At 37.6% G+C, this 14281-nt stretch overlaps 1 protein-coding gene across 1 annotated transcript in view; it reads right to left on the bottom strand.

Moving 5' to 3' along the window:
- The window catches only part of LOC121873891, a 58555-nt gene that overhangs the window by 32096 nt on the left and 12178 nt on the right, over positions 1-14281 (bottom strand). The window contains exons 3-7 of the mRNA XM_042377770.1: positions 13509-13616; positions 8075-8332; positions 7626-7721; positions 4935-5103; positions 2907-3033 (exon numbers count right to left, since the gene is read on the bottom strand). Coding sequence (XP_042233704.1) covers positions 2907-3033; positions 4935-5103; positions 7626-7721; positions 8075-8332; positions 13509-13616 — 758 coding nt within the window. The remainder of the gene's footprint in view (positions 1-2906; positions 3034-4934; positions 5104-7625; positions 7722-8074; positions 8333-13508; positions 13617-14281) is intronic.

Raw genomic sequence — 14281 nt, 5'->3', positions numbered from 1 at the left:
CAGCCCATCTCCTAGAATAAACAAAAAAAATTTTTTGTAGTATTATGTTAAAAGAAACACTCATAAATCAACACAGCTAAAATTAAGGGATGCACAATGGTCTGTTTACTGGCTGGGAAGATGGGGGGAGGGAGGTGAGGTGATATGTTTGACAGTTGATGCCAAGGTCTAGTGCTTATTTATTAATCTGTCCCTAAGAGTGACTTTAAGTTTTTCTCTTATAAAATGTCACTGAACTGACATGAGAGAATATAATTAACATTGCTTGAATTCTTATAAGACAGTGATTAATTTGAATATAAACATGCTATAGCTCGCATTAGACATACAAATTTTAGTTCTAATTTAAGAATTTTATTAGAGAGAGCAAAAATGTTTATCTCTTGAGCAAAATATATGACGTTTATATTCAAATTATTCGTAGTCTTGCAATACAAATTATATTCTCCTAACTTTAGTCTGTGACATTATATAAGATAAAACTGTAAGCCTATAACCACCAAACCCTGGCTGGGAGGGAGGGAGGGAGGGAGGGAAGGAGGGAGGGAGGGTGACAGTGACATGTTTGACAGTTGGTGCTGAAGGTCTAGTGAAGTATTTATTTGTTTATTTATGTCCTTTAGCTTGAGTTTGTGTTTTTTACTTATAAAATGTCATAGAAGTGACCGGGGAGAATATAATTTATATTGCTGGAATTCTTATAAGATAGTGATTAATTTGAATATACTTTAATCATGCTATAGTTTGCACTAGACAAAAATTGTAGAGAAACATTAGGCGCAAAATTTTAAATATGCTGCGCCAGATTGACTCGCGCAAAATAGGAAAGATTCGCTTTAAATTAAAACATTGTCCTTAATTGTGGGTGTCGCTTTAAATTAACGTTCTACTGTACAAGTCACCTACAGAGTCCCTAACTAACTTGCACACTATCTAGTTGGAGTAGTACAGTATCAATATAGGTCAATTTAATATACCTGCAATAAACAATATACAAGTTCAAGAAATTGTGAATTACATCATCTCTCAAACCCGAAAAGAAATCCCCCATCCCCAGAATTTTTCCAGGTACCGAAATTTTCTCAGAATTTTCCAGAATGATGCATTATTTCATCTTCCAACGCCAGAAGAAATCCCTCATCCCAAAACTTTTAAGAAAATGTGCCCCTCGGAAAATCGTTCCCAAAGCCGGAATTTTCCAGAAAATTCCGGCTTTGGGAACGATTTTCCGAGAAAATTTCAATTCCGGTTATCGGAGAGTTGTGGTTAAGAGAGATTGCGGTTGATGGAAATATTACATCCCTATACTGAAGCAAAGGGTATCACAGTTACCCTAGTGCAGTACACATTCTCTTAGTCCCATTATGCCTTCAATAATGACTCTCATACACTTGCACAGAGACACTGAATATATTGTTGATTCTTGTTTCATGGTTACAATTATTTTCATCACCTTTCCCTTTACACGTGGGTCACTACAGGCATCGCTTGATTTACAAAAGATCGGTTTACAAAATGGTTTTCAGGAACGGAACCTTTATGTAATTAAGGGATACCTGTACAGTATTCACTCTTTCTGCCACTCCTTTGATGAAGTCATCTACTTACACAACCCATTTATACAGTGGTTCCATCTAGTCATGATGCCTTACTATTCTTAAGTTTGTTTACACTGTGTCTGTCCTCTTTTTGCTCTCTTTAACCCAGAACCTTCTCACTCCTCCAAGTCCCAAACATGTTAAGTCCATCATCCTCTCATATTCCCCAGCTGCTCTGGTATTTATTCCCATCTTTTTCAAACAGAATATCTCCTCGTTCATACTAAACTCCCATTCCCATCTGTTCTCTTGATTTTCTTATTAATTTTTTTTCAGCACAACTTTACACTCATTCTACAGCCTTTTGACAACCTTTCTCTTTATCTTTCATCTGATAAATTTCTTTATAATTTCCTTCATTATACCAGTACTACTCCTCCCTTCTCTCATTAATCCCAACTTACAACTGACACTCATAATGTGGATAACCTCCTGAGGAAGCCAAGTTCTGCCTTTAGGTACTCTGGTAGGAGGAATCTTTAGGGACATTTGTCAAGTAACCAACAGACCATAACAATCATATATACAGTAATACCCCGATATACGCGGTTTCGCTTTACGCGATTCCACATTTACGCGGTACCTCGCCAGAACCGGAATTTCATTTTACGCGGTGCATCTACTCATATACGCGGGTGAAGTATAATTTTTTTATTTAGCTCATAAAATTCATACAAATTACCGGCCAGAATATAATTTACATTGCTGGAATTCTTACAATATGATGATCATTTTGAATATAAACATCATGGATTTTGCATTAAACATACAAATTTTAGATCTTATGTAATAATTTGGTTTACACAAAGCAAATATTTTCTCTTTTGTGCAAAATATATGAAGTTTACATTCAAAATATTCCCTGACCTGCAAGGAATCCAGAAATGTCAATTATATTATCCTAACTTTAGTCTGAGGTATTATTTATTACGTACTATACCTTAAAATCTAGTGTTTTCACCCAAACATTTCTCAGAGAGGGAGGAGCCAGCGAGGTTGGGAAGAGAGAGAGGGGGGGGGGCGGGAGTTGAGTCCATTATTTGAATGGACATTAACCTGGCGACTGTATTTCTCTTAAATATTGTGTATGCATACCATCATAAAATTAAGATGTTATTTTTACTACAACATAGGTATTGTGTCGGAAAAAGTGGAGTTTGGGGGTCGGGCCAGTCTCTATTGGAATTAATCCCATATGTTCTGTTGTTCACTTTACGCGGTTTTCACTTTCCGCGGTACCCCATGGGTTCAATTGACCGAGTAAATCGGGTTACTACTGTATTTCAAACAAATCACAAAGGTTCATACATGAGGATCTCCAATGTTGACATCAGCCCCAGCCTGCAGAAGAAGGGTAACAGCTTGCAGGCGACCCTCAAAAGCTGCATGATGAAGGGCAGTCCAGTGTGCTGCATCCCTGACCTCTATATGAAGACTGTAACATGAAGAAGAAAAAATGGATAGAAAAAATGGATAGAAAAAAACAATTTACACTTCTTTCAAACACTAACAGTTGTAAGGTAAAAATTAATTTGAAATGATATCATCTCTTTGAGTTTACACAGACCCAGTGGTGACTAGGTATGAATGGCCACCATATAAATTACAATCAATTATACCCCCATCCTGGGTTACCAACAAAAAATTGATCCCAAACTCTGACATCCCAGAACTTCAGTAACAGCAAAATGGTCGTCCAAAGTTATCTCTATACACACCAGAGCCACCAACCCCCAACTATCTGTACTAATTTGCATCATACTGTAAAAGGAAAAGTCAACACTGCTCAGTCCTATCAAATTATTCTGGTTTCTACATAATATCAACAACTCTATAACCAATTTATCTATGTATTTATCTATTAGCATTACCTCGTTCCCTACAAAATAGACATAAACAAGAACATTACCCATCACAAGACACTAAAACAACATCCATCAGTTACAGGACTCTAAACAATGGTATAATGTCATAATTACCATAAATGGAAGAAAAATACTGTCTGAGTGTCTGAGATATTGTATAATGTTTCAGGAGAATCTGTTACTTGGATGCACACCTGTAGTAAAGACCGCAAATGAGACCTTTCTTATTTTACAGCCTTTACGGATTACCTTACGTTTCACCCCTCAACCTAACCAGCCTGAAGTTTTACCACCCTGAAATTACTATGTGGATGGAGAGGGGGGGGGGCTAAACTTCTGGTGATCGATAAGAGCTAAAAACGTGAATGATCTCATCACTGTAACATCCATCAGGACATCTTGTACTAGATTTAACCATCAAAATTACATCTTGTATGCATATGTGACACAACTTCTCCCATTTCTTACTGTCTTGACTTATTAGTTGCAATAGTTAACTCTATGAATGACTGTCCCTGGTAACTGATTGAAGACAAAAATTACTGACTAACCCACACAGCTTACTACTCACATGTGTATGCTGAACCAATATGATCATCGTGCTGGGTAAGGCAAAATAATCACTAAAGAAAACAGTAAATATGAGTTTAAAAAAAAATAAATAAATAAAAAAAGGAAAGGCAATAACCATGCAAATGTTAGAATGGAATTTTTTTTTTTTTTTTGTGGAGGAAGATGGTGTTAAAAATCTGGTTGAATAAAGGAAAACAAAAACAGAGTTAATACTTTAAATACCTGAGCTACGGACTTAATTCAGATTGAAGGACATACAAAGAAAAACAAAGTGGTAAAGGTGTTGGTCAGTAAAAACACAACGAAAGATGAAAACCCGAGACTAATACAGTAATGTGAGTCACACTGGAAGAAAAACAACCAAATAACTTACTGCCAACAATATTAGAGAATAAAACAGGCAAACACACATAACACTACAAGTGGTTAAAATAGAGGACTAACACATGCCTTCTCGTCCATAAAGGTAACATATGGTAGAATAACTCTGGTCTATTTTTGGGTATGAATTGTTAATCTCATACAATTTTTACTACAGGGAATTAAGTGGCTCGTGGTGATGTAGGTCTTGGGAGTCTTTTTGTCTAGTTCCCATTTGAGGCAAGGTGACAAATGTAATAGATATGACTCTAATACAGTTCCAATAGCAAAACAAGGTGAACTTTCCATCACTAGTCAACAAGGTGTGGTGCTTATGGGGAGGGGGAGGGGGATCTTCAGTTGATGGTGGACGTCAGTAGTCACCTGAAGACTGACCCACAGCATATCTCACCTGAAGTTTAACCACCACAAAGAAACCTGAGGGGACTAATTTTCAGGTGATCCATTAATGTTGATATTTGAAATAGTCTCAACTTCTATAGGTCTCGACTACATCACTGACGGGTAACCAACGTACCCGAGGCGGACAGTGTGAGAGAGAAGAAAACGCAAGACTGCCAGACAACCAAAATTAGCAGCTAGGTGTAGTAGGTTACAGGTGATACCACGGAACCTGACCAGAGCAACGCCTCTACGCCACTCCCCATGCATGGCCAAGGCTTCCACCACAGCAACATGATCACGATCTGTGAATAATATATCAATTATGTTTTCAAGTCAAAGGTATTTAAATAGGTAAGAAAACTATGCACTGTTAAAAAATCTGATGAATCTAATGTAACTGAAATGGAAGGGTAGAAGTACAGAGGATCAGTTGAAAGGTTAATGATTATAGAAGATTAATAAATACGGCCACAGATATTAGTTGTGAAGAGAAGGGTGTTAAAAAAGTTTAACCACACAAGTAAAAAAATCATATAACTCATTAAATGCTAAGGAACCAAACTGTGATTATCAGACACATCAGATTCTCACCACAAGACATGTATGTACAGTATTTTGTAAAAGTACCATAGTTTACAGCATATATGTGCCCCCCATGTCAGCTGGTAATATTTTGGAAAACCAATTTAGTGTTTTTTAAGCATTTAATGTTTATTCTTAATAATATGGAACATGACACATTATAATTCGCTCCTCTGGCCAGTGTTCTTAAAATGAGGATAAAATACCATAAACTGAGCATGTTAACACCGTCCTTGTTGATGTGTTATTATCAAGTTGTTGTTGTTTTGATCGTTACTCACTGTATTAAGATGTCCTTACTACGGTAAGCACTGTAAAATATATGAAATGGCAACTGAATACGTCTCTTCGTTGCACAGTGATAGATGGCATTACTGTACATACTAGTGAGACTACAAGCAAATGGTGACGGTTGTCGGCGTTATTTACTGTTATCATCATAACTTAAAGTTTCTTTCTAAAGGTAAAGGATGTTTCATAATAAAAATACTGTAATAAGATAAATGTGGCAGGGAGGACATTGTTACACTTGTAAGAGATGAGAAATGGTTACTGATTAGCTCTGAAGAGTTGGGTGCCGTACGGAGGATAATTATCTTGTGCTATTCAGCTTTAACATTTACATTAATTCCCTTTTTAATTAATTATAAATAATAATACAGTGGTCCCTCGGTTAACAAAAGGTTCAATTAACGAAATTTCGGTTAACAAATTACCTCCCATAAGGATCTTCAATTCGGTTAACGAACAAAACTTTGATTAACGAAATCCTTACGACAAACACGTTTTGTTGTGAGCATCAGCTGATCAGCTGATGGGCCAGTCTGCCAATTCAGTAATCTGTTCAGTAATCTGTTCTATGTTTACATTCATTTCCAGTGGAGTAAATATTATTAGTCATTTTAAAATTTTGTTAACATATTGACAATACATATATGCAGTACAGGGAACTAGTTTTTTGTGCACCCATCAGCTGCTTGACTCAGCCACCAGGCATCAGTTTGGCTTTGTTGACAGGGGAGTGAATATTGATTTTGTTGGTGTCTTGAATATTTTTGCAGTTTTACATTAAAATTATTGGTAATTCTGAAATTTAGTTAACATATTGATAATATATAGCGCAGTGCAGTGTTGATTTAAATAAAATAATCTTTAATTACACCTAGTGAACTTAAAATTTTAATGGTGAAATTACTGCATCAAGCATGGGTCCCCTGAAAGGTGAGTTCTCCTCTATCCCCACTTCCTTCTCTTCACCCTTCTCCTCCACCCCCACTTCTAATTCACATCATCATCATCAACCAGGAACCTTCTACATACACACCTCGAAGTAAGTGTACTTTACTGCATTTTTTTTTACTCTGTATGTACTTTTCGGTGAGCTGGAACCAATTACCCAATATCCCATTGAAACAATGGATTTGGTTAACGAAATTTTCAGTTAACGAACGACTCTGTGGAACGAATTGTGTTCGTTAACCAAGGGACCATTGTAATGTAACAATAATACTGTAAACATGTTTAAGTAAACAATATCATTTTTATTCTGGAGTTGGTCTACACAAACTTAGTCAACTGGAGACAGCATCTGGGGGGATTCCCATAACTTAACATATTGGATGCCAGTTTTTTCTTTTTTGCCATTTTTTGGGGAAAAATTGCATTTTATATGCCATAAAATACTGTACTATATATACTTCTACATATAATACACCTCTAAATCACATACAAAAACAGATGGTGATATAATAACAGCCTTTCAGCATTAAATTTTCTGTCTTCATCTCTGTAAAACAAGACAATGGTTCAACTGATCAAAATCAACAGTAACACTAACCACACACAAACCATTCAGCATTGGTTAAATAACAGTGACAACAGTACACAACTAAAGCCAGCTGGGTTGCCTGGTACTGTAGTTATCTATAAAGGTGTGTACAGAACAAACCCAGTCACTCTCTTATACAGATCTGGAACACTGACTTCTTACCAATAATCACATATTAAAAAAATATGCACGGTACTGTACCAAAATACTATAAAAAAAATGTACTTATATAAACTCATTATAATTTATCTGCCTAAAAGAAATATTACCATCAAAATCATTTTTTTTTTGGTACTGGTAATTATGATACTTCACAGAGGAACAGGTTAGTTAATGAAGACTTTTTTTGCATTTATGCTTCAACTGGTGATGTATAATGACTTCATCAGGAAGGTTCACAGACACAGTACTTACATGTGGCAATATGAATAGGTTGCCAACCTGACTTGGCATCCTTGCAGTGGACATCAACACCAGCATTCAGCAGCACCTGAGTTAGCTCCACATTTCCTGTAACAAACATCTGGCGTGGTCATGCACTGTAGTTACGACAAATGAATCTAGCTTGAATTATATGACAATAGACTGGGCTGACAAAATGACCTCACCAAATCTTACTTAATCTCCAACTAGAATGGGAAGGAAGAGGTCCGCCATGTATGACTTTTGACTTATATAAACTAGTACTGTACCTCCTCTAGATGGTTAATGTTCTTTCAATGGGAATCATCTTTTCTCTTTTTAACATTATCTACAGTACTTCAGAGTTCATCAGTTCATTCTAAAATCATCATTTCCCAACTACTACTTTAACAATTTTACCAATACAAGCACAAACAAACACAAATCTGGAAGTTTCTTACCAGTGCGACAGGCAACCAACAGAGCATGCTGAGCTTTTTTGGAACTTGGGTCGAAAGTCTGTCGAGAGACAAAATCTTTGACCGTGCTCACGTCCCCCTGTAATGCTGCTCTGGTAAAAGGGTGGCCGGAATCTGGGTCATCAGGCCACAGTGTTGTGAGGTTCTCTGGGTCATCGACAGTTATGTCTTCAGGTCCTGTGCCCGGGTCTTGTGACTGGTTCAACCACCCCATTAAGGAGGCACTCGCATGATTGCTCTCTGAAATGTCAAGAAAACTGTAAGAAATATTGAAATCTTCAAAAGCTTATAAAAAAGTTCTGTTAACCAAAATCCTATCATGTAATACAGTATTAATTTATTGTTCATTAATGAAAAACATTACATAAAATAGCAGCAGGAAAACCCAAACTGCATTAACAAAACTTTGAAAAACAACTATACTTGAATATTACTCTCTAGATCAGATGCTGCTGCAAATACACTGTACAAAAAATTAATGTGATGCCAACAGTGATATTGCTGGCAGTTATATTCCTTATCATACGTGGTTGTGGTGGATATAAAGTAACACACAAACGTGATCCACAAGATGGTGACTATATGACAGGCATGAGAGTGGCATTAACAAACAAAGAGGTGTTTTGTGATAAAAGAGTGACGCCACACTCACACCATGCCGTGCACCCCCTATATGGACTGTGAGGTGGCATGCAGACGTCAAGGTCAAACCAAAATACAACTTACACACCTAAACACCTCCTCCTGTTCACATACAAATGACCTTTAGTGAAAGTACATGAGTTGTTGCTACTTCCACACTCATCATAAGAGGCAGACAGATGAATGGACAGAGGATAAGCCTTCATTATAGACAGTATATGATAACACTAGGGCAGATGAACACAGCCCAATCCTTAACATCTTACCCCTATATCAAGAAAACGTCTCCTCTGTTTATACCGATCAAAAAATGGCAGAGTTCCCATAATGGTGGAAATACCTGATGTTTTAATGATCACTCCCATCCCATAATACCCGTCCAGCATCATAGTCAATAATAATCATTTAACACCAATATCTTGACACAAAATATCCAATATAATCAATCCTATCCAAGTAAATGATAACCAGTATACTGTATTGTACCTGGATTCAGCACAAGCACTATAACAATGTCTGAACTGTCTGCATATATGAGTATTAAAGTTGACCATTATATAACCCAAAACCCTCCCATTTCTGATTCAAATACAATCAGATCATGTTAATTCACCATTTTAATCTGATACTGCACAAAAAAAACCTGCTTTACATCACCAAGGAACCTCTGGTGACCGACAGCATCAAGAGTACCTGATATATCAACCAAAACCAATAGGGGGGGACTTGCTGAAACACACATAGGTCATCAAATCATCATAAAGCTGTTTAATGAACCAAGGAGAGGCAATTGGTCAAGCATAGATCAGAAACTGGATAATAGGTTGCCTTATTTCCTCTATCAAAACCCAACTTCTGGATTTGGGGGTTGCATGATGGCCCGTTTCTCAGACAACACAAAAGGAACAGCTGATTTAGAGGTAAGGGAATTTTTGGACACATTTACAGCCTGAGTGACAATAAGTCTTCCTAAGTTCTCTGATGTACCCAAGAACTTTAATCACTCCAACAGGATGGATAAACGAATGAGCAGAGGATATGGCAAAGGGTTGCTTGAATTCCATTGAAAACTGTACATTTTGAGGAGGCACTATCAAGCTAATGCTGTATCTAATTCACAAAATATTTAAAACAAAAGAAGAAAGACAAATTACAAGCAAAGTTAACATCTGAAGCTGAGTAAGGCAAGTAGGGACAGCACTTCAGCCCATCAAATTGTTAAAAAAAGCAACAACAAAAAATCCCTATTGCCTCCACATGCAACTACTGTACTTGATGCTTGTAGTACTCTACTTTGAAAGGATAAAATTGGAAAAAATTACAGCACAGACACATATTCTGTTTGAGAAAAGCCCACACCATTTTCACTGAGGTTTTCTATGTCGTTTGCTCAAGGAGACAATGGTAGAATCATTCCACAAGAGTCATTACATACAGGTATTATGATTTGTTTTTATTATTTCAGGACAACAACAATCTGAGATAGAATGATAGAAGTCATCCTAAGTCTCCCACAGATGCTCAACAGATAAGAGTAGAGGCATCAATTGTATCTAAAAGGCACTTGATCTAATGAATGGTTTTGGCACATAGTTTAATAAAGTGATTGTCTTGGTGTATGAAGGAGGTCTTAGAAAGTTTAACTTGAAAGTAACGATAACATCCATGAGCACAAAATTTACATCCTTAACTTAATCATGATCACCGTGAGACAAAACCTGATCAGAGACATAAGAAGGAAAAAACAAATGAAACAATTGATTAAAGAATTTGTTAAGATTTTTCAGCTCCAGAAATTCAGAATAGGAGAGCATCAACAAAGGTTCATCCAGCCAAAAACTGAAGTCCCAGCAAACTAAATATTTCCTCCAAATAAATGCTTCCATAACCTCTTGGTCAACATCCAGATGGTCAAAATGATAAATGTCAACTTCTCTAATAAATCTGATGGTGAAAGTTAACGTCAACTTCCACAAAGTCATCTGACACTGGGTTAAAGTTGGATAAGGCCAGAGGAAGTACTGCACTAGAGCCACTCAGCCACCAGACCTTCGAATTCCTGAGATCTTGCAACATTAAATTAGTCAATGGATGGACACATAAACAGCACAGGACATGACAATACCCTACTGGTCCTGATGACTGAGGGGTAATGAGGGCTTCTCTTTATGCATAGAACTGTATGTGTTCATATCTCGGTTATAAAGACCTATTGAACTCCCCTTCCATATTACCAATGCACTTATCCACACAAAAGCTTATGAGAACAGGATAAATTGGAGAGGAAAAATAATAACAGTAAAATAAGGGAAATAAAGTGAATGAGGAAGAAGAAATAGAAGATGGGAGTAAAGGAAAAAGAGATGGATGCTGGTGAAGATGAGGGAGATAATGATGAAGTGAGGAGAAGATGGAAGAGGGAAAAAGAAGAGAAAAGTAGATTGTTGAATGTCCACGTCTAATTCCTTCCTGAGGTGTATCCATTCACTTTACTTCACTAACTTTCACAAGTGATTGTAATACAGAAACTGTGCCTGGAAACAAATACAACACTGTACATGAAAATGCAATGTGCAGCTATTAATACCTGCTCAAAGTGTCAAAAAAAGAAAGAAAGAATTAATCCTGAAATCCCATTTTATGGCAAAGTCCAAACTGGGTGATTCAAGAAATATAGCCACAAATCCTGGGCTGTAAACCTGAGACATCCAGGCATCATGAATTATACAGTACTGTACAGGGTGATTCTCACTTGCATACAGTAAATTGCAGGGTGTATTACTAGGGTGATTCTAAGCCATAATGTTGATTTGATAAAATGTTGGAATCTACAGCACTTGAAAGAGGTTAAGGTGATGGTAGTGAGGTGGAGTGAAACAGCTGTAGATTTATGTATATAATACTCTCTCTCTCTCTCTCTCTCTGTATCAAATTGTGTAAATTATATACTTAAAACTACAGGTACAGTACACAAAAATCTACAGCTGTTTCAATCCACCTCACTACCATCACCTTAACCTCTTTCAAGTGCTGTAGATTCCAACATTTTATCAAATCAACATTATGGCTTAGAATCGCCCCAGTAATACACCCTGCAATTTACTGTATGCAAGTGAGAATCATCCTGAATACATTTCTTCTTCACAATAAAATTTAAAATAGATCTTTAGAAACAGCAATTAACCATTTAAAATAGGAAACACTGAGTTGTGAACACCAAGTCAGCAGACACACAATTCAACCTCCAACTAGCTAAGACAAAGTGGGTGTCAAGCTCTTCAGTTACAGTTACTTCCATGCAACCTTATAAGAGGGAGAAGGGTATCTGATTGGTCTAGCTCGAGGCTCTGCCATAAGATGGGATTTCAAGACACAATCCATCATTTATAGCCAACACCCTTCACTAAACTACTTATGAATCCCAAGGTCAGCTAGAAACTGAGAGGTGATGGCTGCTTGTGCTCCAAGTGCTAACATAGCAAGTACACCATTAGAAGAAATAAACTATATGTTCTTTATTCAGTTGGGAATTACATCTTGGAAACAATGTTACCAATTTTATCAGTGTCTCAACTAACTTCTCTGTGATACCATCCAGGGACTCGGCCAGTCATCCTGATAAACAATACAGAAAAATACTTTCTTCCTGTGCCTTCTAGTATGACACCTTCCTTCTGAAGTAAAGAACTGTACACTGTTAAAACCTTGTTCTTCCCCAACTGAGGGAGTAGAACTTCCTGAACCTCAAGTTAAAAGGAACAAGCTAAAGCACTCTTCAAATCTATCGAGGTCAACCTGAGATCATTCATCCATCACCAGCAATTCTCTTGTGTTTATGCAGTTAATGACCACAACACATATGGCCTCCTATTATTTGGAGATATGGAAGAGTATCAATACAGTATACAGCAAAGAGACTGTAACCTGATTTCTGAAATACACATTCAGTCAACTCTGAAAAGAACACTTCCTATGTAGCACCAAATTCATTACGGTACTTCTTGAACATAATGTTTAGTAATGATCTCACTCACCCTACTGATAAATTGGTAATAATCTAAAGGTTCAGTAATTCTTGTGTCCAGATTTAAAAAAAAAAAAAAAACTCTCAATAGTCTCATCCACAAGTAATTCCTGGAGCTTAACTCTGATCCCCAAGAACCAATGGAGAAAGTTTAAAAGAGGAATACAACACCACTATAGATGAACTGGACTAAAGCTGAATTGTAAGTCTGCTAATGTGGTATTCATGATTCTTTGCTTCCTTCTTTAAATGGTAAATTGTTGCTTCTTAAGATCCTAAGAACCCATTTAGGACCTGGTTACACAGGTGAACATAGGTAATTCATGAATTAATCTCAATCCATTATGTCTAGGGTTAATCCTGGGTTTAGAACACAGGACTCATGGCTATACTGTAATACACGAGTCATCTAGTAAAGGCACAGACCAAAAATAAAACATGGGAGAGGAAGAAGTGAGGTGTGAGAGGCCAGGGCAGTGTGGGGGTCTAGTCAAAACTGGTGCTCTAGCTACTTCAGTGGCAATTCAGGCCTCAACCTGGTGCTGGGAACAGCACAGTGAGGTACCAGCACACACCATTGAAAAGCTGGAATAAGCAAATACAAAATGAGATAAAAAAAAATATCTTTAACTGTGGACTTGCATCTAATACTGATAAATCACAAAAAATTGGATCAGATCAATGCCGAATCAATGCAATGGCAGCAGAACCCGCACGCAGGTGTCGGACAAGCGTAGGAGTACGGGGTACCTCTGGATGAGCGTCTGTTGGGCGTCTGGTACTGAATGAGGTATGACAAGGGCTGAGACGAGGAGTTGGTGAAGTTCAGGCCAGTCAGACAGCACAATGTTGGGCTCGCTGTGGGTACACCACATTCTCTCATCCATAAACACTAGCCAGTACAGTGTTCAAAAATATACTCACTGCCTACTCATGTCCTCTACTGTACTGTACTTAACTTCATAACTACCTAATAAAGAGAACACATTTCTTGCTACTGTACATTAACCCCTCACTACGAGATGCCACTTTTAATATTTTATATAACTAAACCAAACAATTTTATTCAGCACAGACAGGCCTCCAAACACTAGGAGTTAATAATACAGTAATCATCCACTATATTGCAGTACTGTGTCTGCATAAGTGCCATAATATACCAAACCACATATCTTATGGACTTTTATCCCAGGAAAAAAAAAAACATGGCTGCAGGGTAATTTGGGTCACTGTTTGTGGCTGAGACTTCATGGGAAGGTGTGGTAGTGATGGGTGAGGTCATATAGTGCTGCCTGCATAACCCACATGAGGAATGGAAATGGTGGTGAAGGGTTGTGTGGGAGGAGGTGTTGTGAGTGGTGGTGTGGGAGGTGGTGTTGTGAGTGGTGGTGTGGGAGGTGGTGTTGTCAGTGGTGGTGTGGGAGGTGGTGTTGTGAGGGTGGTGTGGGAGGTGGTGTTGTGAGTGGTGGTGTGGGAGGTGGTGTTGTGAGTGGTGGTGTGAGTGGTGGTGTGGGAGGTGTTGT

Source organism: Homarus americanus, unplaced genomic scaffold (genome assembly GCF_018991925.1).
Source record: "Homarus americanus isolate GMGI-L3 unplaced genomic scaffold, GMGI_Hamer_2.0 scaffold55640, whole genome shotgun sequence".
In the NCBI taxonomy this organism is placed as follows: domain Eukaryota; kingdom Metazoa; phylum Arthropoda; class Malacostraca; order Decapoda; family Nephropidae; genus Homarus; species Homarus americanus.
The sequence above is the reverse complement of the archived record's forward strand: the minus strand, read 5'-3'. Positions and strand labels throughout refer to the sequence as shown.